We start from the raw sequence: 16,994 nt of genomic DNA, 5'->3' as shown, positions 1-16,994 counted from the left end.
AGCCTCAGCCTCAGTTTTCCCATTCTCTGATCCCATTCTGCTGCTTGCATCTTTCTAACCCTTTAACACACAGCCATAAATTAAGAGCAACTTGGGCTGAAGCAACCATAGAGCTCTGTGTGAAGAGTGCAGTTTTTAAAGCTCTTCACATGTTCTCCAGGCTATTAGAGCACAGGAGCTGGCTCAACTGCTACATTTTATCTGCCTTTTCATCTTGAGAGCATCCTTCAGGTTAACAATTATTAACGCTTCCTTTGTGCCAGTAAAGAACACTCCACTCTCTACACCGAGCTCTGAAATTACCTTACCTCCATAAAACATATCAACCAGGAAGGATGCAGTTACCCTAGTAATTAACAGGTTCCTAACTGGATAGGGTTGCCTACCTCTGAATAGGAAAAGAGGCAAGATTGGCACAACAAGTATTTATTTGGGCAGACAGAAATGATTCCTAACTTTCGGAGAAAATCCTGACATTAGTGTCTATTTTAAGCTAGATTTCTGACACAACTTACTTTCAATGGTCTAACAGGATCAGTAGGATCATTATAGGATTCATGCTTTTTTGCTTGTACTTTTTGGCAGAAAGTTGCATGTATCAGGACTGAAAATTAATAAAAGTTACAGAAACAGAAGAAAGGCTTCTCTCCAAAAAGAGTACAGTCAGTGCGGTAAAACATTGCCTATTGCAATTATTTTTATTTGAATGTTTGGGGTTTTTACATTTTTCTGAGTTAGTAGAATTAGGGTTTTGCTTGATTTTGTTTTTAAAAAGTAAATGACAGGTAGGAACATATACCTTTGCATGACATTTAAATTCACCACCAGGGAGCTTAAGCTATTCAAGGAGAACAAACTGATGTGTATCACTACATAACTAAATCTTTGAGCAGATGGCTACTTTATACAGCTTGCAATATTCTATTTATATACGGTACAAAAGTACTATTTTAGTGTATAAAATGTGTACTCTGAATACACCAAAACTTTACCTTTCACTGGAGAACTTGATAATGTGTCTAAAAAGCAGGGATCCCAAATAAAATTTTTAGATAATTAGAGTCAAGCCATCTTTTAAAACCAGATGTTTGGGGAAGAGTGGCACATGTTTGCTTTTCAGCTGTGATTTTTTTTATTTTGTCTAGTTTATTATGTAGTATTACCTTTTTCTTCATTTGAGGAGAAAAGAAGTCATGCCAAGTCCTTTGTCTTGGTAGACAAAGGACTTGGCATGAGATTTTTAGAAAGACAGATATAGACAGAGAGAGGGATGGATAAGCATGCACAGCTATAGCTATATATATATTATACACACACACACACACACAAAAATATTGTGTTGGGATGGACCAGAGAAAATGTTTGTCAAGCCAAATTCCCTTCTAACAGTGGCTGACAGGCAATGCACAGGTAGGCAAATGCTTACTTTGCTACCTCCAGGTTATCCACTACTCTGTTGTAATAAAGGAATAATTCTGTTTTGCTGGAAAATTCATCCCATAATAACATACAATTTCAATCAGCATAAGCAGTTTGGAAATCACTCTCATAGATGTTTTCTTATGTCCAAAGCAAGTAGAGAAAGTGGAAAGATTCTAAGATTCTAAAAATTTTTTTTAAATTCTTGTTGTACATGAACAAACAAACAAAAAGTGCTAAATTCTGTCTGTATGCCACTGTACTAATTAACTATACAGGAATTCTACCAGGTTTCAACGAGGTGTGACATTAACTGCAGAAAAATACTTCAAGTTCAAAAGCAAGAGATTTATTTTCCAAGTGACAATCTGTGTGAGGATCACGGAGCTCCAGCTTCCCCAAACCCCTGTGTGTGTTTCATCTTTCTCATCACAAACTGCGCTGCATTTCAAAGGTATGGACAACACAAAATGGGCAACACACCACCTGCTGAGTATTTTGTAATCTTTACCAAACACTGAAACTGATACCTGTCAAAGAGGTGATAAAGCTGCTGAGATTAATCAAAACTGAAACTGACACCCCAGGGCATTATAAACAAGGTCTTTCAGGTCACATCTTGAAAAATGTTATTTTTCTGAGACAAATAAAGGACTTTTACCTGAGCAGAAGCAGTGAGTGATATGTAGACTGCAAGCCTCAGCCATGTACCTTCTGTAAGACATCATTTCCACACCTGACCGCTACAGAGGACTTCAAATGATGAAAGAAAAAAACTAAATGGAAACCTGTCTCTAATTCAGTTCCTCTACTAATCAAACACAGAAGGAGAAAATTGAAGATAGCATATCTCTATCAGAATATCTTAAAATAAAGCTTATAGAAAGCAGAGCCAAAACTGAGAAATAACTCCACAGCTATAGCCCATATAACCCAGAGGGCATAGCATGTTCAAGAATATTTACAGAAACTGAAATGCTTGCTCAGACTGGTATAACCTATAAAGAGGAGAATTTCCAGAGAACCAAGTATGAACTCAGTAAAGGAGAATATGCAACTGACTTGGAAGAAAAAGATGTAATGATCAGAAGAGCAAGTAGCAAGGGCATCTGCTAGACAACCCTAAACCCCTTGTTAATTCAAGTATAATTCAAAAACACAGAATCATACATTTCTGCAACTAACTACATGGGTATCACTCAATAAAATGTGCATCAGGCCATCTACTGCCTGAAGCCATGTATTCAGGTTCTGGGAATGGGAATAAAGCATCTTGATCTTGTCTCTGCCTTGGATGCTGAACTCAGGTCTGCCAGGCAGGACCAGGTGTGACCTGATCAGCAGAGGGTTAACATCACCTTTTGCTGTGAACTGCTCTTTCCTCTTCATTGGCGTGAACACTTTCATTACTCCCCATGCTCCTCCTTGCCAGGAAAAGTCAAAAATTACTAACAATACCTCCAAGCAAAAGGAAGAACTGAGTTCACCAAACAGAGCTATAAAAATCTGAGAGAATTACAGGAAGTTGAGAAATAAGAATTGTATTTCAAGAAACTCCTTTGCACCTCCTGTATCCAGTAAGTCTGCGTGAGTCACTGTGGACGAAGATTACCAAAATCATACGTTTAACTATGGCTCTAAGCAGTAGCATACTAGTAGAGGAAGCATTAATGTCATTTACATAAGAAAATACTGGGATCATACGAGATCATATGGATGCAGTAGAGTGCCAGCCTTCTGGAGAAGAACAAGATACAAAAAACACAGTTTCAAAAATATCTGCTTCAAAATTCTGGAAACAAAGCAACTGAAACCTTTCAGTGTTAACAAAACAATGTCAAAAACATAAACAGAAATTAGTAATAGCTTCTAAGAGGAACAGAAGAGATGAGGAGTGAGTTAATACCACAAAATACTTAAGATCTCCCAAAAAAAGTCATTTAAATTAATAGTTCTGGTGCCAAAAAATAATCAGGCATCACAAACAAATAAACACAGTGCAAATAGATTCTTCCACTCTTACTGATGGTAAAAGTTTTATAATAAGAATTCCTTGTCGTGGACTCAGATGAAATACACTAGAGACATCTTCTGCAGCAGCTATATAATGCCAAGTGATGGTAAAAAAGCAAATTTGTTTTTGCTACAGATGGTTACATTTTAAAATGTAACCTTTTCTAAAAAGGACAGTCCCCTGGAGGCGTGACATCTTACCCGCTAAATTCACATGGGTTAAACACAGTTCGTCTACGGAAAATTAATCTCCTGCCATTTCTCAGCAGAAGTCTGACAGGCTTCAGTCAAACTTCTGTAGGGAGAACAGAAGATCTCCAGAAAATAGAGCAAAACAAAGAAAAGAAAGAAAATAAAGAAGAGGCAATCAACCTTTTAAATTTTTTCACACCAAATAAGATTTGAAGTGTTACATCCATTCTACTTAGATCTGTAGTTTTCAACTCAAAGGTCACATTATTATGGATTTTTCTTCCCAAAGCATAACAGAAATAGTTTTTCAATAATTTTGAAGGTCTTCTGGGGGAAATCTGTTCCGGGCATTACTCACTAAAGACATGACATTTTACTTATCTAGTTTCTTTCAAAATACTTGAGAATAAAACTATTATGATGTGTTGCCAAACCCTTGTCTGTTATTTATCTCTCTTCCCTCTCTCTCTCACACAGAATTTCTGACAAGGAAATAAATGTTATTTTTTATTACTTAATTTAAAAAAATAATTATAAAATGTAAACAAAATCTGTCAAATCTGATCTGTTTCTCTAAAACTAAAATTTAAAATTCAAAAGTCAATTCATGTGGGTTCTTAAATTTCATAGGAAGGAATTCCTCTTCACAAATAAGCAAATTTGCTGCATAAACATTATAGCAGCTGTAATGACATACCAGGATAAGGAGAGAAAAATGCTTAGAAATCCTGTAAGATACCCTAAATAACATCTGAAAGGAATTAATACATCATATTCTTTTTCAAGTTCTATTTTCTGATTCTATTTCATTAATAACACTACAAATATATATGGAAAACATATTTCATAGCAGCCATGACCTTTTCCTTTGTTGTTTCCAAGTAAACAATCCTTTCATAAGCTAGAAAACCTTAATCTGGTGCCCGTAATTCCACCATGTGGCCCACGCAGAGGTAGCAGGACAGTGCACTTACAGAGCTGGGGCTGGAGTGCCGCCTGACTTTAGGTGACTCCTTCCCTGCAGATGAAGTTTTGAAGTTAATGCAAGCGTTGTTCTCTGAATGAACCCTCTTCACTTGATTAGTTGGCTTCTCAAACGGATCAAAACTACTCTGTGTCCTCTGAACCCGAACTTTTTTATCCTCAGGAATTGTATCCAGAGGTTTGATCACTGAATCCATTCCCTGGCAGTTCCGTGTAGACATCTTTGTGACACATATCTGGAAAAAAAAAAAACATCATTTGTTGACTCTAACAGGCTTAAAGTCGATATCATTCAATGCGTCAGCCAACATCAAAAAAAGGCACTGAACTTTATAAGCATTCACTTTCTATTTCTAAGTTAAAATTGAAAACAACACATGCATTTTACACAGGGGACACCCACATCACAATAATAACTATTAAAAGCCTATCTTTGTACAATGTACTGAAAGATCCTGGAAAAGGAAGGCAAAAGAGGGACATACATAAATTCAAACATTTGTGTTTTCTTGTACAATGTGTTCTTGGCAGCAATGCCACTTCACTTCTCTCGCCAATCTAGCCACAGATATCCACAAGCAGTATTGATTTCCATTTGTTCAAAATTGGATGAGACTAAACTAAAATAAATGATGGTAGTTTGTATATGCACTAGCTGGTGCTGGCTTTCCAAAGATTCAATACCGGTATATTATGATATTTTTAAATAATGCTTATACAGTGTTATTATTATTATCACCATATGTCTCAGAAAATCAAATCAGTAAATCAATTCCCAGGCACTGAAACGTGAGACTGCAGCTTAATGGCACACTAAAGCACAGAAGTTCAATGCTTTGTTACTGTGAAGAACAACTCTGCCAAGCTCTACAGACTGACGCTGCTTGAGCTATCAGAATGTGCTGTGGTTAGTTCAAAAGAACTAAACAAGCAGAACAGCACTTTTAGATACTCCAGTCATGTATGTTTCTGGTTTTCATTTCAATACATATGACATTTTTTTTAATTACACTGTTGATGAGGGGTTGTGTTGGAAGCCTTAGTTTCTGTTGTCACCCATAAGAGACTTGACTTTTTACTTGGAAACAAAAGAAATAATTTCAGCTTTCAGGCTACAGGGAAAAGTTATGAAGTGTGATGTAAGCAGACCCAAGAGACTTTCTAAATTTTAAGACAATCAAAGTAATCTAAAACTTACTTCTTACATGACATTTGCATGTGTTTAGGGATAGACAGTGTTAATTTGCTGTCAATTGAACTGTTAATATAAAAACAATTTAATACTACGTTCAAGCACCTATAATCTATACTAATTTTTGAAAACTTGTTATCCTAAAACAGTTAATATAAAAAGAAAAGGAAAACATTAAATTTGCCATTAAATCAGGAGTCTTCCTTCCTAAAGCAAAGTGTCTCCAAAGTGTCTCCAAAAACGTGTCAAATAAATTATTCTTTGCCATTTTTCCAGAGGCATTTTGTGCCTTGAAATCCAACTTACTCCAATTGTTTATAGAAATACTGGTGACTACACCTTGTGGAGTTTAGCTTTTTTTTTTTTTTTTCTTTTTTCTTTTTTTTTTTTTTTAATGATCCACTGTAACAGTAGATTAAAGATTTCTTTTCTACATTAAAAATTTAAATTATGTTTCTTGCATTATGCCATCTGGCCAAATGATCATATACCAGGTCAACTCTAATGAAGGTCATCACTACTGTCACAAAGCAGACATTACAAAGGTTCGCATTTCTTCTCACTAATGCGATTTCTCCAAGATTAGAACTTCACCAAGTTATAACTTCCTTGAGAAAAGGAAATATCCCCTTTTTTTCCAAATGATAAAATTTTTTTGGGCTTAAATTAAGACAATTATGTAATTTTGGTTTGTTACTTCAGAAAGAAAAGATAAACAGCTGCAGCGCAAGTTTTTAATTAGTTAACTTGTAGAACTAATTTGTTTCTTTTCCTTAAAACAACTCATATGCACAGACATGTATCCACATACTTCCCACTGTCACCTCCATATTCTTGCAATGCTTGCTACCAACAAAGATGTTTTAAAATCATGTAAATTGAAATCACTGTTAATATAGCAGCACTTCCATGTTGCTTAATCAACATGGATGCAAAATATATCAGTAATAAGTATTTCTCAGCATTTGGTACCCTATGATCTAGAAAACAGGGGCAGGAGATATGGGCAAAAAGTTCCAAAGTGGTACTCGTCTTCCTTTCAGGTTAGCAAGGTGCCTGTAGCAGATTAAAATATTTGGAATACACAGCTATAAATATATTAAATATATTATAGATAATAATGCCATGAATGCTGCTTCTGATTTCTTTCTCCACTGCAAAAATATCCATGTCTAGGTCTAACATGGGCCAAGTAAGTACGTGCTACTATTGTTGTAACTGGAAGCATTAAAAGTTTGCAATTTAGATTTTGAAGGGAGGCACTCTAGCCTTCAGGCCACTTGACTGAATCTGGAGTAGGATAAAAATCCCCTCTATCATCTTCTAATAGCCAACTTCCAAACTGCAAATGACTAAAACCAAGATGAGCTCCCCAACCAACCAGCTCCCCACTCAGAAGTCAAACACCTTGGTGGATGCACAGGCTGGATACCACAGTCACTAATGGAAAAGCCTGAGGACTGCAGAGAAATGCAAAAGTAGAGGCTGCTCACCCTGCCCATCTGCCTGTTCTGCAACTGCAGCACATCTCCTGCCAGAGCTGACAAGGGGTTTAATAAATCACTTCCCTCTCACCGATACCAATACTTCCTTGACAGAAACAAAGCATTCTCTCCAAATGGCTGCTGAGCAGAGCGCACTGTTGAAGCCAGCAAAGCTAAGCTTACACTGCTGTTGCAGGGTACACATTTCCAAATTGTCTACCTTGCCTATAAAACACTGAAGAGAAACAATATTTACGCATTTGTTTTACATTCTGCCATTGACAGGCCAAGTCCATTGACAGGCCAACTTCAGTCTGAGACTCTGTTCTGTAAAATCTGAAAGGACCAGGTCTAAAAGTTCAGCACTGAGCACTGGCTGTAACCAGCTTAAGGTCACAAACTCATTGTGGTTTCAGGTTTCCCTCCATCAGCAAGGTTAAGCTACCACAGTAGAGCAGATTTTGCCCTGGGTCAGCAGGAGTGCTGACCAGCTGCTCCTGTGCTCCAGCTAAGGGTACAACTTATTCTGCAGAGGTCTATCATGCAAGAAAGCAACAATTTGCCATGCAAAACTGAAACATAACTTATTTTGGGAGTCTTCCTCTTCATAAAAATTATCATAGATTTCACCAGCTTGACTATATTGCTTTTAGGAACATTATGGATTTCAATTTTTTTACCCTAATTCAGCCTTTCAAATATAATTTTCCTTTGTACAGTATAACTTCTGCTTATAAATTTCAACTTCTCAAAGGATATATACAAATACTTATCATCAGAAGGTGTTAGACTTGCAAACCAGTGTCTACCACCTGGTAGCTCCTTGCAGGTAGTGAGAAGCCTAAAATACCTCCTCATTTCCAGATTTCTTTTTGTATACGAGAATTAAGGACCATTTTCCAGTTAAAGCACAGTATTTGGAATAAAGCACATTTATTTGTAATTACTTTATTACAAATAAAGTATTTGTAATAAAGTATGGTTCATTTTCAGAATTTTTGGATGGTCCTGGGTGATCCTCTGGGATAGAGAGACTTTCCCTCTAAGTACATTCTCTCACCTCTAAGACCAGACTTTTCTTTTCACCCCATTTCATTCTTTCTATCTACCAAAGTCACAGGTTCTTCAGATGGACAACATTCTTTTATTAACCCTTCTTTTATGCACAGAATAATTCTAGTCACCTCAATGAAGATAACAATCCAGAAAGTTATGGAAACTATCTTTTTCCAATGCAGCCTCAAAAGCAGATGATTTTGTTGAATATCTAATTTAGCTACAGTTATCCGAATAAAAAGCAAAGTGAAACTAGCCATTTCATATAGGAAGTCAGTATCTATGATTCATTAGCTCTCCCCACCTATGTAATGCCATAGTCAAAACAGTATAGCCCAGACACTCACTGAGATGCTGTAAATGCCACCACAGTCAAAAACTGGTGCTACATGAAGTTGTAATATTCAATGGCACCTTAACTATTAAAAGCATTGACCTCAAATGTATGTAGAGGTCACAAGTGATACCTTGTTTTGTAATATGCAGGATGACAATTATGATTTATATAATGCAATCAAGGAGAAGAAACTTTCAGTATTAATAGTTCCATGCATTTAAAGAAAGCTCTGTCTAGCCAACTGCATGAGTCATTACCAGTTTTAATTGTCATTTCTTTAAAACAAGTAATCATATAATAAACATTAAGGTATGTCAACACTTGAAGTGATTCTTTCCCCTTCAGGAGTTACTGCCATGATTTTGTACTTCCCCCACCACAAACTACATTCCAGGCAAAATTTTCTGAGGTATAAACTATTTCCAAAACAATTTGGCTTTTAAAAGTAGGGCTATGGAACAACACTTATCTCTTTCAGATGGGGTATCTTTGCCAGCAGATCTCATAATTATGAGGAACAGAGGTATGGGATCTTCATTTATGCTTTAACTCTTCTTTACAGAAAACAGGATTTTAAAATAAGCCAATCAGCTTACACTTAACAGCTATAAATTATCACACATTTAACAGGGAATACACAAAAATACCTGCATCATGTACGGATTGTTACATAATCAATAAATAAGAAAATATTACTATCCTTCCAAACCTTATATCAGATATAAAGAGCTCAAGGAATTCACTGGACTATTCACCACTTCCGACTTTGGGCATGTTAGGTGGCCCCAGACATGAAAAATAAGGGAGGAAATAGCTGCTTTGTCACCAAGGTTCCCACTTCACAGGAATCTCAGTATCTCAGAGAATCATGGTGAAAAGTAGATGTTGGCAAAAGTGGCAGGAGAGGGGCCAAGACAAGGAGCAGATGATACTAAAAAAAAAATCTAGATAGGAAAAAAGGAACACAAAACAATGAGAATAATATGCATGGTATTCACACCAAAAAATTTCACAGGTAGAACATTCATCCCCAAAGTCTCTGCTTTGGGTCTAAGATGAAAATTGTGAAAAGGCTACATTCCAATACCAGTCTCCCTTTAAAGAGATTTGCTTTTCTACACCAAAAACAAAGTGGTCCTACAGAAAATAATTTTTTGTGTTTGAAGTTACTCTTTGGAATAACACTTCCAAAGGAGCACTCAGAAACTGCCCAGGCACTTGGTATCTTGTAGGAAAATATTTAATCCAGAAAATAGCAGTAACTATTCCTACTCAGTGAGGCAACAGTATTAACAGCTGAGAGTCCTTGATCCCAAATCTGATTTCCAGATCTTGGAAAAAAGATCCCTTTCAGCCCAGGAGTGCTCCAAGAGAAGCACCTCTCCATGAGTATCCTGCCCATTACATTTCTCACGTATGGATCATTAATGTCAATACACAACTGTACTTGCTCAAGTTGTCCCACATTCTGCTGCCAAGACATACACATTCTCCATACTCTTAATTACTGAATTAAACCTACTTTTAAAATTTGTCCAGAATTATTTCCTCAGTCTCAACTGAAAAACTTAAGACAAAACGAGACATCATGATGAGACATTTGGCCACTTAAAACCTATAGCGCAAACAGCCACTTTGCAGGTACCTGAAGAGCTCTTGTCTACTTTTAAAAGAAACCACACAAGGAAGATTTATCTAGAAAATCAGAATATTCATGTTAATTACTTGAGCTATCACAGATTCTGGCAATGTAAAGCAAAATTACATGCATCATCACAAAAGTTAGTGCAGCTTGACATTAAAAGTTTAGTGTTTGTGGGTTTTTTTTGTTTATTTAAGGTAAAAAGAGACAGAATATTCAAGAGAGAGATTCCCATATTAGAACCACAAAAAACCCACAACATAGTTTATACTTTGCAACTTTCTTAGTTGGGGATCAGAATCCGAAGACAATGTATGACAGACAACAACACAGCCTGGACATGCTCCCTGCTCCTCCTGCCCAGTCTCCAGTCAATTTGAGAAGATCCCAAGGCTGCTCTAGGATAAAGAACCTTAGTCATCATTATGTCAGTATGGACCATGGGGCTACAGCCTCCACCCTAACATCATGGTACTTACCATATCTTAAAACACAATTTCAGCATTTAAACAATTTTTTTCCCATAGGGAATACTGCTGAAGTTAAGAGACTGAAATCACAAGAGTAATTTTTCTCCATGTATAAAGCTTCACAATAAGCCCCATTAAATAAATAAAAATTAGTATAATCATTCATAGAACCATTTCTAAATAAAGATGCCTCTTTGAATCACCTTAAATCTCATTTCAGGCAATACTCCTTAATCTGCATTTGGGATTAATATGAAAATAATAAATGGTATATCAGATGTAGTTATTGTGATACAGTTTCAAGTCAAGATTTTTTCACTTCATCACTGTCATCAAAATTAAGATCTCCCAAAGAAGCGGGATTCTTAAAATTAAAGGTTGCTAGACTAGTTCATTTACTGTTTAAAGTCATATAGCATTGAAAAGAGTGAGACTGATCCAATAAACCATGTAAGTAATTTATAGTCTTACAGTTCATGAATTTTTAAACAGTCATGAATGACCAGGAGTTAATCACCTGTTTGGGTACTTAGTAAAATACAGACTGTCCCATATGAGTGAAATCTATTCATTTTAATAAAGATATTCTCAGTAACAAAGAACAACCAATTCTGGCAGAACAGGTCAGATATCCTACCACACAGAAGAAAAAAAGTTTAAAATGTTTGTTTAGTGTAAAGACACCCTACTCTGAAACTCGTCACATCTTTCAGGAAGATGCATTATATCTGGGTTTTAATTCTTACATTTAACACTACAAATGCTTACTTTGGTCATCCAGTAGATACAGACTTACATAAAATATTTTTAAATTACAATCTACTATTTTCTGTTGCTTATTGCCACAGTGTAAATCTGGGGGGAAAGTGACTGGCTGGGTAAATACCAGAGTGGACATCCAAACCTGCTACTGAAAAATCTGAAGGAAATATCTGAATTCCACCCACTTACACCATTCCAGGAAATACAGTATTAAAGGAGCAGATACAGGGAAACCCAAGATCTAGCATGTAGTAAGAAAAACAAAAAGTAAAATTACTTAATGTGAGGTAAAGAAGTCACTTAACTTTACCACAATTCCATTTTCCTGTTCACACAGTGATCCTGCCCCTATCACAAGCAGAAACTGGGAGTGCTAATTAAGCTTGTAAAGCATTTGGGCTTTTCTAAGGGAAAAGTTATAAACATATAGATTATAATTCGTAGAGCTAAAGCCCACCGGAAATAGTGCAACAATCTCATTATTACAGACAGTAAGACTGAGCAGTTGCATTTAGCTGAGAGACGTATAAAGAAAAGAATATATATGGTTTAAGTGACTACTAGTTCAACAGCTGAATTGCTTAGAAAGTCTGCCATTAATTTTCACTGGAAAAATCCTATCCGGATACAAGTTTTTATTACCTTTTATAAGCATGTTATTCTCTATCATGCTTTGGTACCATGGCAATTGAGAACACAAGTCATCTGCAGATTTTGGCATCCCTGGAATCTGACATTTGCTACTTATAAAACACAGTTTGGGAATGTTCTGGAGTATTATAAGCAGCTTTGTTCAGAATAAAAATGCAGCTATCTGCAGATTCATTCTCTTTGCAGAACAAAGGAATAGGGAGGCTCTTTCTCATTTTAAACAAAAGCCTTGCCTGCTTCTTCTTGGTCCATCTGGTAGCACTCTCCATCCTCCCCAAGAGAGGGTCAGCAAATGACTGCTGCACCCACAAGCAGAAAGATGCACAGGTTGAGAAGAGAGTTCAGTTGGTGAGAACTCTACAATACAGGAAAAGATCCATGAAGAGCAAGAGATGAGATAAGGGAGCGGATAAAATTGTGAAAGGGGAAGTAGAGCATGTAATGCTGCACGACATCACCAGCCAGCTCATACCAGAGCTACCAGTGCAATCAGGCTCACACTTGAAAGAGGTCCTTGAACACTCACCTCTCCCTGTAATCACCTACACCAGCCCTTTGGTTTGAACATTTGATGGGCACAGCTAAAAGAAGCTGAAAGAGTACTTGAGTAAAAGATGGCAAAAAAAAAAAATAGGGATGTGGTAGAAAGGAAGGAGGATAAAAGAAAAAATGGTTGTAAAATAAAACACTTCTTTTCCTCTCCCAATGGCCTCTCTCTGTGTCCCAGAACTATAATTCATATTCTTGGGTAATAATTATTTAACATAATTGGCTACAGAGATTGCTAGCAATGCTAGGTATGAGCTAGCAAATGCAACTGAAAACAGAGCTCAGAGACTGGAAATGGTATCTGGGGATATGTTCTGCTCCTTGCTGTACCTACCACAAACTTACTCATACACCTCCCACAGCTCATCTCAAAGGCACTCACCCAAAATGGACATTTTATTTCCAAAGTCAAAGCTGATGTTAAACCAACTGTCATTGTCATATGGAAGAAGGCAAATATAAAAAGGTCACTGAAGTGCCAGATGGGAGAATTTTTGAACTAGAAGCTCTGACATTAATTCTCTGTGTTTGTCTGAAACACTGAACTCAATGAGCTGATTAAATGTCTCTGCTGAATTGCCAAGTGAGAAAAAAGTCACTCTCATAGAAAGACCAATTGATCAGACTTGAGGTAGGAATCCCAGTTACATAAAAACCTGAAAACATTTTTACCTGCATCAAGAAAAATTACATTTTAAACTAGACGTTAAAACTGGTTACACAAGTCTTTGCTTTCATCACCAACACACCAAGAACTGCAATACAGTACATATTTATACTGCTAACTTTATATACCTAAATATTAGCATAATTTCTGAATCAAGCACAATCCTGAAATCAGGAATTATTTTAGGTGCCATCAACATGGTAAAGAGAAGCTGAGCATTTATTTCTAATTTTTTTTTCTGTTCATAGCACAGCCTAACTTCAGAAAAGTGAGTTTCCAATCCATTAAAGTTGATGTTCCTCTCCTTGAAGAGAAAAAAAGGTCCATTTTTCAAGAGAGTCTGCATTAGACCTAAATAGATTTTAGGTCTATAAAAGTCTACATATGTCCTCAAAGCAAAACTCTGTTCTGTGACAAGAGATGTCAGGAGGAGTCACCTAAGGACAGGGTCTCAGATAAAGGCCACACCGAAGTCCTGACAGCCTCTAACACTCATGAAAAGAGACAGAAACTCAACAGAGCTGATCTAAAGGGGCATTTTGCTCTATTTCTGTACTGATGCCTCAAAATATAGTAACTGTGTTAGTAATAAAGCCTGGCAAATAAATTCTTCCTTTTACTTGCACTGTTCACATTTGTCACAGTGGTATGTATCTCAATGTGCCATGCAAACCTTTCCTGAAATTGCAACCAGGCTGCTGCTTCCATTAAGATGAGTCCAGATTTGTTGCATCCAAAAGTAGGAGGGTCACTTCTCCAAAAAATCAAGCAGGAGGGCACAGTTGAGGATCAGTAGAGATGTCAGTGTGGGAGAGGCAGCTTCCAGTGCCAGGCACGAGCCAAGGATGCCTTGGTAACCAGAAAGGCGGTGGATAAAGTGTCTGAACATAAACACTCTCCCAAGAAATTGTGACAGGTGGTTTTTATATTCTTTTACTTAGTTACCCACTTGTATCTGTTGTCTATCCTCCTCTGTAACCATATGAACAGGATTTAAAAATAAAGATGAAAAAAATATTTTCAATCCATTTTCCATATCAGCCTCCTGCTCCAACAGATGGCTACATGTGCCAGTGCTAGTTTATACAGTTTTCTTTCCATAAGAGCATTAATAGTGGTTTTGTGCAAATAGTATATTATGTCTTTCTGAGTTTACAGGTTTACAATTTTATTCTATCCTCCTAAACTCCCCCTGATCATGAAGTTATCAAAGGCATATCCATAAATGCAGTAAGTCTTCCCACTGCCAAGTTCAAGTGTGAGAAATCTTGAGAGACTTGACAACAAAATGCCTATTCTTGCTAGATTCTGAGGCTGTTAGTAAGGTTTTTAAGAAAATAAATTGTAAACAACTCCATGCCTTGAAAATAGGTTCTACCAGGTTCCTTTAGGCTGCTTTGCCTATCCCTAGCAAGCCTCTTGATTCTGTCACAGTTATCATCAAGTACATCAGACTGAAAGAAAAAAAAAACTGTTCTCTTACAAGCAGGGAGTGCAACAAAAACGCTGCTGTTGGTGAGATCTGGTCATTGCAACTGGCAGTATAAGACTTAAGCCAAAATACTCAGACCTTTCACATATATGATCTTCACATAAATGCTGAAGAGCACTTTTAAAATTAAAAGACAAAGGGGATAGGTCATGTAATCATCTTTGTGAAATATACACATTTGCAGGTGGAAAGGTTTTGCAGTTACCTATTGTCTGGTGTGATGACATCCTTCATTGCAATGAAGCAGCATGCATGTTGCATGGTCATTAACAAATCAATGTCACTCTCACATTAGCTTCAGCAGATGTTTTAAAAGTGCTTTGCAAGAAATAATTCAAAACTAGAATGGTAAATTAGTTTGGCTCTTTTTCCTTCAGATCACGGCCTTCATTAAAAAAATAAAAATCTACTTACTTCATTCCTTTCCCTGTTTTCTTCTTGTTTCTTCCTTTCTTTTCAACTCTCTTTAGCAAAAGCCAGACAATAAACTAAGGAATGAGAGTTGCTTGGTTCATTCTGCCAATGCATTTCAAAGTTTCATTTTAGCACCAAGAAAGAAATCTCTCCTGCTCTTACTCTCTCACTTGCTTCATCCCTGAGGTCAACAACCCTACAGGTTGAGAAATACAGCTTCCAAGGCAGATGAATGTCATGAGGAAAGACAAGCTCTCTGAGCGTTTCTAGTTCTGCTCTTCTACATATTATCTTCCAAACCACTGAATTTGACAAAGTATCCTCTATCAAATCAGCACACTATAAAGGTAGAGGCAGAAAAAGAGCTTCAACTTTGTCATTATTCTCTTGTGCAAGGAATCTTCCAAGATCTGAATAACCTACATTCCAACTCAGTCTCCCTGAAATCTTAGTAACAGCCATCCATGACCTTTCTGCCATTGCTTTCTTTCATGGAAGCTTGAGAGTTCAGACAAGGATGAGAAACCCAGTTTCACAAATAATTAAATGAAAAGTCCTCATCTATGTTTGGATTTCATATACACCTGACTTCTTTTTTTTAACTTGTTCTTTCTGGCTTTTTTTCCCCTCAGACAAATGACCTGGTTACAGAATTCTATAAAACTTGAATGAAAAGTCTCAAAGGAATTTTCTAGCAGCTACCACAGGTTTGCCAGACTTGCAGCAGCACAATAACTTTCAAAGCAAAAAGGTGTAAGAGAGCATAATGAAACCTGCTTTTCAGTGTAAAATGTGCTACACTGGAAAATATGCCATATCCTACAATTCAGAATTTAGTCAGGAGCATAATTGAAAATTATCACCTATTAAGTTACTCAGAATATGAAGAATACTAGTATATCTTTTCTTGCCAAGATGTATAAAACTTAAAATGGAGAGGTTGCAAGCTTATACTGAGAAGAGCTCATCATAAGAAGGATGGCTACAATTTTATAATGAGAATTCTACGAACAGCATAGAGATAATGCTTATTAAAAAAAAAACAAACAAACAAACAAAACAAAACAAAAAAACCTATGTATTTCAACAGAGAAGTGAAAATCACTGCTGCTTCTTTGATGTATTCAAGCCAAAACATGTGCTATACTAGACTTAGGACTGTGCTCAAATGAATTTTAAAGAATAAGCTGTAACAGTACAAAGCAACCAAGCCTTCTGCAGTTGGTGGCAATTTGCACCTTCAAAGCTGTGAGTTCATCATGAATCACTTTCAACAAGCAACAAATTTTGAGAATCAAATTGGTCAAAAATCACATCTATCATTAGAACATCAGAGTAAGAAACCCTCCAACCTTACAGAACATTGATCTTCTCATGGCAAAATTGTCCCAAAATTGAGAGTGATTGTAGATATTTTGCATAACTTACCCTGCACAGCTGCCTACCAGCAGTACAATCACATTTTATAATCATATAATTTTATGTATACGGACTACTTTGCCAGACACAGAAAGTTCCTTGCAAACTTGAAAGTTAGGGGGCTGGTTCCACTACTATCCTAGGCAGCAGCAAAACCAACCAATCCATTATTAAACTGTAGAACTTTTCAAGACAACTCTTCTGCATTACATTAAAATAAAATTTCTATAGCCAATACTTAACAATATTTC

The 16,994-nt window shown here is 36.6% G+C and overlaps 1 protein-coding gene across 8 annotated transcripts in view; it reads right to left on the bottom strand.

The window, feature by feature from the left end:
• Window positions 1–16,994, bottom strand: part of CDK14 (cyclin dependent kinase 14) — a 314,718-nt gene that overhangs the window by 227,446 nt on the left and 70,278 nt on the right. For all 8 annotated transcript variants that reach the window (XM_085573088.1, XM_085573092.1, XM_085573090.1 and 5 more), the window contains one exon: window positions 4,599–4,844. In XM_085573088.1, coding sequence (XP_085429214.1) covers window positions 4,599–4,844 — 246 coding nt within the window. The remainder of the gene's footprint in view (window positions 1–4,598; window positions 4,845–16,994) is intronic.

The sequence above is a fragment of the Lonchura striata genome, chromosome 2, assembly GCF_050655825.1.
Source record: "Lonchura striata isolate lonStrDom1 chromosome 2, ASM5065582v1, whole genome shotgun sequence".
Classification (NCBI taxonomy): domain Eukaryota; kingdom Metazoa; phylum Chordata; class Aves; order Passeriformes; family Estrildidae; genus Lonchura; species Lonchura striata.
Note: the sequence above shows the minus strand (reverse complement) of the source record. Positions and strands in the feature narration are given on the sequence as shown.